The following is a 9151-nucleotide window of genomic DNA, read 5'->3' on the forward strand; positions in this document are numbered from 1 at the left end:
TAGACGACTCTTAGCAGTTTGATTAGAATTAAGATGACACCAGCAGACTGAAATGTGAGCCCCTGCTGAACGTCATTGATAGAAGCAACTGTATTGTGTTGGTTGTTAGATATGTGTAAATGCTGCTAATCTCAGGATATGTTGAAAACAATGAATCAGAAATTGGAAACTACTCTGCGTTCTACTCAATACACACTAGTTTTCTTGCTAGCCTAACTAGCCTAAAAATAAAAGAGAAACTCTCTTTACCAACAATATTTCACTCATGATCTGGCCTGGTCAACCCACACCGACACATTGTGGAATCTGGTTTGGCTCCCACTTTACTTTAGTCCACCCGGCATAACTGCATTTCAACCAACCGACTAACTTGATCACAAACGTATAAAATTACTCTGCGTTCTACTCAATAGTAAAGGCTTAGTACTACCAGCTGCCAAGACTCCACAAACTGCGATGCAGAGTAATTTTGAGTTTATAGAATGGAATTCTTTCCTAACAATGGGAACTCTTCAACAAAAAAGACCTACATGGAATAATAACTGTTACTGGGAGGATGGAGCAGATGCAAGATCTTATGGAGAACTCCACAAATAAATAATTTCAACAAAGGAAAAGAAAAAGAAATAAAAAAACGCAGTATGAGAAGTTATCTTCTCACCACCAGAGCATTTCTTTATTGGACATGCGAATTATGCGCCTTACAATACTGGTCTCAATCCCTACTAAAGGACTCTGGTGCTTGGTAAACAGCCATTGTAGAACTCAGTCACAAGAAACATGCATCCTAAGGGAAAGAGTTGGGCATTGCTCCACACAGAATGGAAGGGTGCAAAGGATTCATATAGCTGCCCCTTGGACTATGGGAATAAGGCTTAGTTGAATTGGATATTTATTCCATGGGCATGCTACTCTGTCAAGCCGTTTGGTTGTCTTCTTTGAGCAATTTTACCTTAGGCTTGTATTATATATTGCTTTTCTTGTCTTAACCTTGTTGTAATGAAGATCTTGCATGCATAGATTTTATGACCATATTCTGGACTTGAGATTCTCTGGTTGTACATATTTTGTTTTTTCTTGTATATTTGGTATTATTCCGATGAGCAATATAATCTGAATCTGCACCATATTATGTGAATCACATGCTTTTTAACTGTGAATAGAATAGTTGAGCGAGAGATCATGTCATAGATATTAATGGACACTGACAAGGAATCTCGTCATTTAGGATATTCCAACAAGCACATAATCGCTTTCTGGATGCTTTTGTAGCCAATGATATTCTTGTTTTTGATACTTCTATAATTTTGTTCAATTAGGCCGCTTCCATGCGCTTGAGAAGGCACATTCTACGATGGATCCAACATCAATTGGACGAGGTGTTCTCAAATTCAAGACGTCTCTGTTGCACAGACTTGAAAGGGTAGTTGATTTTTATGGGTTATTGTAATATATTTCCTTTTGGAGGATGGTTTGGTTAATTTGTTCACAATGTTTGTATACTAAGCTTCTCATGAAAATCTGCCTATTTCATGTTTGTGTATGAAGTATATGGGTGTTAATAATTGTTAATGTGAGACTGTAGCTATGGTAAAAGACATTGGGCTGTTTGATTGATTGCAAGGATTCTGTTCTTTGGTTTCCTATTTGCTCTCTTCTTATTTTTAGGTGTTCACAAAAACCCAGTGTCTAGCATCATCTTAACTCCATTCTATGATGCCACTAATTTAATAGTTAGAAGATGTCTTGGTGAAGAGACTTCCCACAAACTCCTGATCATTATATTATGCAACAAAACCATGTTAATAATTATGCGCTGCTTTGTTGTTGTTATGCTTAATCTCAGCATCTTATTGCTTACTTGGCTGTATCTCTCTTGCACAGTTTATAACGTAGGAAGTAGGATCTCTTTCAGTTTTCTGTTTTCTTGCTTTCTGCTTAATACCATCTCTGATCTGGTTTACACCATTAACTTTTATGAAAAGGTGAGATGTGCAATTTTTAGTAGGAAATTGCAAATAATGTATAACTTGAATTGAAAGATAATAATTGCAGTCTCATCACAACTTTTAAGATAAAGTTATTTTGAAGACTAAAATCCGTTTCATATTTGACTGGTTCTAATGGCAAATCGAAGTCATTTTTAATATTTTAAAATCTCTTTGTCGCAGGAAGAAGATGAAACAGTGCGTACCCTTGCAAAAACTGATCCAGGAGAGATTCAGTTGTATTATAAGGAATTCTATGAGAAAAATATCAGAGATGCAGAACATACAAAAAGACTGTCAGGCTTGATTTTGAACTGTTTACATAACTATATTTTGCCAAGCACGTTATTCCATGTATCATACTTTTTTTTATTTACTTTTTTCAACTGATGAAGGGAGGAGATAACAAAGATTTATCAGATTGCAACCGTGTTGTATGAGGTGCTGAAGACAGTTGTACCTTCTGGGAAAATTGATGCTGAGGTTTGATTTGTATAATTTTGTTATCATGTCAGGAATTCTCTTAATTACCTACTTTTGGGTGGAAACAACTGAGCATATAATGTTCAATTGATTTTGTCATTACAGACACAAAGATATGCTAAAGATGTTGAGATGAAAAGGAAACAGTATGAACACTATAACATTCTTCCACTGTATGCACTTGGGGTTAAACCACCAATTATGGAACTTGCTGAGGTTGTTAAAATGCAGCTTATGTAATCCTGGCTAGTTTTCCTCATCCAGTTTGTTCTAATTAATCCTTCACTTTGGTTCTCTTTCTTCCTTCTTTTCAAACAATAATTAGATCAAAGCAGCGCTTGATGCTCTAAGTAATGTGAATAATCTTCCAATGCCAAGAATCCAATCAACTCCTGGTGTCCCTAGGGTCAAAGATATACTGGATTGGCTTTCGTCCATCTTTGGATTTCAGGTAAATTGTATCTTCGATGTCTCCCTTCTAATTTTAGCTCATATCTACTTTTTCACATGGCATAGGGTTTTGTCTATCGTTTTTACAATTTACAAGAAAGGGTAAATTGTTTCACTACTAAGCACTACAGCAGATCATGTGCTTCTTTTCACATTTCCCAGGGATTTTGACCATCACTGATCCCACCAGGGTATTCTAAATCAGTTTCTCCTCAAGGAACTATGAAATACAGCCAATAAGTAACGTAATGTATTTCAAAAAGTACAGCGGGGCAAGACTTTAGTAGACAGAAAGTATACAAGAGAATGCCCAAATAGAACAAGAAAAAAGAATAAGAAACTCATTAAAACTAATAACTAAGGGAGCGAAAAATGCAGCTTTCCAACATCCTTTTTTGATTCTCGAAATTTGTCATTTTGTTCCCTCCATAGGCACCATATAAGGCAAGAAGGCATTATCTTTCACACGACAACACTCCGAAAGCGACCACCTGTCAACCAGCAAGCAAACAAACCAACCACCCAATTAGGCATAACCCAGGACATCCCCAAGCAATTGAAGATATAATATTCCATAAGGCATAGGCAACCTCACAATGGAAAAGAAAATGGTCTGGAGACTCCCATTCCGTTTGCACAAGCAGTACCTATCAGCCACGATGACATGCGTCTTCCTAAGATTGTCCATGGTAAGAATCTTTCCTACAGCCACCGACCAAATGAAAAAGCCACTTTCAAAGGAACCTTAATCTGCCAAATACTCTTCCAGGGGAGAGGAAGACCTCCAGTACCCCTTCCTAATATTCTTCTAAAGCCCCACTCCTTGCGACACAAGAGGAACAAAAGAACACCACCCGCCCCAAGAACTACCAAATTTAGTGTCCACTTCAACTTTACACCATGCCTCTCTCTCATGTACATAACGCCACAACCAATTCCCTAAAAAGACCCTACTGAACAACCTCAAGTTCCAAATTCCTAAACCCCCCTTCGAAATAGGAGAGCAAAACCTTGGGCCAACTAACCAGGTGCTATTTTAATTCGTCACCTATCCCAACCCATAAAAAATATCGTTAGAGCTTCTCTATTAGATTTACCACACTAGCAGGAATGGGGAAAAGAGACAAGAAGTACAGAGGTTAGTTGGAGAGAGTCCTTTTTATAAAGGTAACCCTACCACCTTTGGACAAATACATCCATTTCTAACTAGTCAACTCCGACGCTCAATCTTTTCACAATGCCATTCCAAGTAGACTTGGCCTTGTAACAAACCCCCAACAGAAGAACAAGATACTTCAAGGGCAAAGAGGAACTCCAACAACCCAAATGCCAGCTAGCACATCCACATTACCCACAGGAACCAAAACTGACTTGGCCAGATTAACCTTTAAACCAAAAACAACTTCAAAGCTTAAGAATAAAACACTCAGATAGCGAAAATGATCAGGGTTGGCACCACAAAATACCATAGTATTATCCGAGAATAACAAGTGTGAAATATTTACCACATCAGAGGGCCTAGATCCGACAGAGAAGCCTAAGAGAAGACACCTGCCAACAGTAGCAATAAACATTTTACTTAAAGCCGCCATGACAACTACAAATAGAAGAGGAGACAAATCGAGGACCACCTTGCCTCAACCCACGAGAGCTACTGAAGAAGCAGGACGGAGTGCCATTAACCAAGATGGAGAAGCGCACCGAAGAGATGCAATGAACAATCCTTGTACATCATTTCTCCCCAAAACCGCATCTACTCAATATATACAATAAGAACTTTTAGTTGATGTGATCATATGCCTTCTCAATATCCAGCTTGCAGAGCACCCCTGGTTCACCAGATTTGATTCGACTATCCAAACATTCATTTGTTATAAGAACAGAATCCAAAATTTGCCTACCTTTAACAAGAGCATTATTAGGCTTTGAAATAACCTTCTCCACAAACCTTCTCAGTCTATTTGCAATAACTTTTGCAATGATCTTGTAGGCACTGCTCAAAAGACTAATAGGCCGGAAGTCCTTAAGATCAATCACACCAGACTTGTTTGGGATATACTCATGTACACATGTTTACATTATCGCAAATGAAAAGTTATATGTTTTCTTTTGTTGAGAACCTATTGTGTAAGTGTAACTGTCTGGGTGGATATACTCACGTAAACATGTTTACATTGACGCAAATGAAAAGTTTTATGTTTTCTTTTGCTGACAATGTATGCTTGAGAATTCTATACTGCTTGTGTAATGCGTCCTTTCATGTAAATTCTGAGATCTCATACCCTTGACGGTTATTTTGGCAATGATCATTTAATTCCATTGTGCTGCTACTAGTTATAAGATTCCATCAATCTATGTGGAGGCAGTGCTTTGTACGGGTATGAGGTTTATCTGACAAGGGTGGGTACACAAAGTTGCCATGCCTTGGAGGGGTTCTTCATCATCCAAAAAAAAAAAAAAAGTTACAAGATTCCATCATATGAATTGCTTTTAAGGGGAACATCAGTTTTTTCTGACTATGTTGTGTTGTTTTTATCATGTTGGGTTATGAAGAAAGGGAATATAGCAAATCAGAGGGAGCACCTAATATTGCTACTTGCCAATTTTCACATAAGGAATAGGAAAACTGAGGTACATCATAATATTGTGGTCTGCTTTTTCTTTCTGTTATTTGGGTTTCATTTCTCTGTTGGTCATTTACTTCCATAAGTTGCATATTTATATAATTATATATTGAGGATTGATAAGAAGCTTACTGCAGTTGGATAGTCTCACTATACAACAGTTGAAGGAAAAAATTTTTAAGAATTATTTTTCATGGTGTAACTATTTGCGCTGCAAATCAAAAATTAGGTAAGTGATTTTGTTGCTGTTTTTTAGCATACCATATTTTTCAACAAGCACTAGGATATTATCACGAGTCCTTTACAAGTTTTTAGCATACCATGTTTTTTATGTGTGCACTTTACAGGATTCCTCAAGGTCGTGACACACAACAGTTAGAGCTTATTTACATTGGACTTTATCTTCTTATATGGGGTGAAGCTTCAAATGTCCGATTCATGCCTGAATGCCTTTGCTATATTTTCCATAATGTACGTTTCTTGTAAATTCATTCCAGTACACCCAATATGAAGTACTTCTTATTTTGAGATGGTGCTAGTTTCTTGATTTACTCTTATGCTAACATATGGTTTCTTTAATACCATTAGTAAACTTCCTTTCAACTATATATCAAGATTTGTTTCCCACATCATTATCATTGTTAAGATTATCATGAGTTCTTAGATTATTATTTATTTATTAAGAGACCCATCGTTGTTGTTTCCATTGCTTATCTCTATGCCAATGATTTTTTTTTAATACTTCATTTATCCTTCCTTTTCTCAAAAAGGGATATATAAAGTAGAAAATCATTATTGCATAGATTTATCCATTAAATTAGTAAGAGATTGACATCAAACATATTCTTTGATGCTAAATCTGTTGCAAGAGTGTTTTAGGTTCAACACCAAAACACCAAGAACATAGCTTTTGTGGTTGATTGAAGGTAGATAGTTTGGATACTATGAAAGTTAAGTAAAGATTAGGCTTTCAATTGTATTTTGGGACTGGAATCCTTGTTGGAGGCTAAAACACAGCATATAGAAAGTAATGAGAGAGATAAAAGAAGAAAGTATAAGAATTTATTTCTTATTCACTGGGTCTGTGCAGCAATTAGAAAATGCATCACAGATCAAGCAATAGATGAAGGTTGGTAAGAAAAGGTTTCAAATCTAAATAAGAATTTCTAAGAAAAGGTTTCCAACTGAACAAGGGAAAACAAAGGTTATTTTGGAAGATTCAGAGTATGGCTTTTGTTTCAAAACAACAAATGCCAATCAATTGCAGGACTTTTGTGGGAGTTTATGGTCCGAATTCCGATAGGGATAGAAAGATCCTTTGGGATGAGTTAATGGAATTTGCCTTGGTGCATTGGGGGTGATTTCAACTTTACTAGATTCCCTAGCGAGACATCGAGTGAAGCTTGATTGTGCCAAGCTATGGTGGAGTTTTTTTATTTTATTTTTTAGCACGGCTTGATGGACCTTACCGTTGCTGGCGGATCTTTTACTTGGTCAAATAAGTGAGAAGTCCAGTTTTCTTGGCGTGTCTCAAATGAGGCTTCGTAGACTTTATTCGGATCATTTCCTGATCTTCCTTGAATGTGGTGACATTAGGGGTAGTAGGTAGTAGGCCCTTCACAAAATATATGGCTTAAGTTTGAGGGTTTTGTGGACAGAGTGAAACGGTGGTGGGACTCTTATCTTTTTCAATGCTCTCCTAGCTTCATTTTAGTTGGCAACTTCAAAGCTTTGAAAGCTGATTTAAAGAGATGGAATGAGGAGGGTTTTGGCAATTTAGAAAGGAAGAAGCTGTTGTTAGAACTCCTTGATGGTTGATGGCACAATTTTTACCAACATTTCGGAGGTTAGTGAGCACATTGTCCAGTTTTATTTGGAGTTTTTTTTTACTGAACAGTACAGTTGGAGCCTTTGGTGGATGGTCTTTCTTTTGATTCTATTAATGAGGCTGTGGTCAGTTGGTTGGAGAGAGAGTTTGAGGAGTGGGAGGTGCAGAAAGCTATGAATGGTGACAAGGTGCCGGGCCCTGATGGTTACTCTATGGCTTTCTTCCAACCTAGTTGGATTGTTTTGAAAGAGGACATCTTGAAGGTCGTTTTTGAGTTTCATGCTAGTGGCAAGTTTAAGAGAAGCCTTAACGCTACGTTCCTCACCCTCATTCTGAAGATCCCAGGGGTTGTTGACCCCAAGGATTTCTACTCGATCAATTTGGTGGGTAGCATTTATAAGATGATTGCTAAGATTCTAGTGAACATGCTTAAAATGGGGTTGGAGAGGATCATATCTAAGTCACAAAATGTTTTCATCCGAGTTAGGCAAATCTTAGATCCTATTCTTTTTGCCAACGAATGCCTTAATATCATATTGAGATATGGAGTACTGGGGGTTATTTGTAAAACGGACTTAGAAAATGCTTATAGTCATGTTAATTGGGCTTTTCTTTTTTTCTTTTTGTTATACATGTTGAGAAAATGCGGGTTTGGGGGAAGTGGTGCTCTTGGATAACTCATTTATTTCCTCACGGTTTTGGGTTTAGGTGAATAGCTATTCTACAAACTTCTTTAGTAGTTCTGAAGGCTTGAGGCAAGAAGATCCGTTGTCTCCTTTGCTGCTTGTTCTAGTGATGGAGGCCTTGGGTAGAATGATTGTAGCTGCTGTGAGTGGAGGCTTGTTGTTTGGTTTCTCTGTGGGGACACAGGTTGACATCTCTCATCTTTTGTTTGCACACACTTTTATTTTTTGTGGGGTTGGATCATATCAACTATGCAATATGCGGAGCTTGTTCTTGATATTTGAATCGGTGTTGGGTTTGAAGACGAATGTAGCAAAGTTGGAATTGGTCCTGGTGGGAAATGTTGATAATGTGGCTGGGTTGGCTTGGATTTTGGGTTGTGGAGTTTCGTCTTTGCCTTTGAAATATCTCAGTCTTCCTTTGGGAGCATTTATAAGGCCAAGCATATTTAGGACAATATTATCGAGAAGATAGAGTGTCGGTTGGCTAGTTCGAAATGGTTGTAGTTGTCTAAGGGTGGTAGGATTACCCTTATGAAGAGCACCATATCCAACTTACCTATGAACTTCATGTTCCTCTTTCCTCTCCCTACGAGTATTGCCAAATGTATTGAGAAACTTCAACGTAATTTCTTATGGGGTGGGATAGGCAAAGAGTTCAAATACCATCTAGTGAGTTGGCCAAAGTTGTGTACACCGATCTCAATGGGAGCGTTGGGTATTAGGAATCTTTCAAAGTTCAATCTTGCTCTCTTAGCTAAATGGCTTTGGCGATATGGGCTTGAGAGAGAGGCTTGGTGGAGAGTGATGGGGGACTCTAAATATAAAAATTCTTGGGGAAGGTGGTGTTCTAGTGAGCCAATTAGAGCATATGGGGTGGGTTCATGGAAGGATATTAGGAGGGGTTGGGAGAAGTTCTGTAATCACACCAAATTTGAAGTGGGTGATGGTTTCAAGGTTAGGTTTTGGCATGATTTATGGTGTGGGGATATGGACCTGAAGGCTACCTTTCTGGTCTTTTTTTATTTTTGTTAAGAGAGTGCAAAAGATAAATTGTGAATGGTACAACCTATTTTTTCAAATTCGAAGTCAAAT

At 37.7% G+C, this 9151-nt stretch overlaps 1 protein-coding gene across 1 annotated transcript in view; it reads left to right on the forward strand.

Annotated features, from left to right (window-relative positions):
- The window catches only part of LOC132181910 (callose synthase 7-like), an 11260-nt gene extending 2729 nt beyond the window's left edge, over positions 1-8531 (forward strand). The window contains exons 2-12 of the mRNA XM_059595136.1: positions 1320-1423; positions 2172-2284; positions 2384-2471; positions 2577-2687; positions 2797-2922; positions 5475-5552; positions 5683-5774; positions 5893-6016; positions 7448-7969; positions 8082-8243; positions 8361-8531. Of these exons, the coding sequence (XP_059451119.1) occupies positions 1320-1423; positions 2172-2284; positions 2384-2471; positions 2577-2687; positions 2797-2922; positions 5475-5552; positions 5683-5774; positions 5893-6016; positions 7448-7969; positions 8082-8243; positions 8361-8531 (1691 nt within the window). The remainder of the gene's footprint in view (positions 1-1319; positions 1424-2171; positions 2285-2383; positions 2472-2576; positions 2688-2796; positions 2923-5474; positions 5553-5682; positions 5775-5892; positions 6017-7447; positions 7970-8081; positions 8244-8360) is intronic.
- Positions 8532-9151: the final 620 nt, after the last annotated feature.

This window comes from Corylus avellana, chromosome ca5, assembly GCF_901000735.1.
Source record: "Corylus avellana chromosome ca5, CavTom2PMs-1.0".
NCBI lineage: Eukaryota > Viridiplantae > Streptophyta > Magnoliopsida > Fagales > Betulaceae > Corylus > Corylus avellana.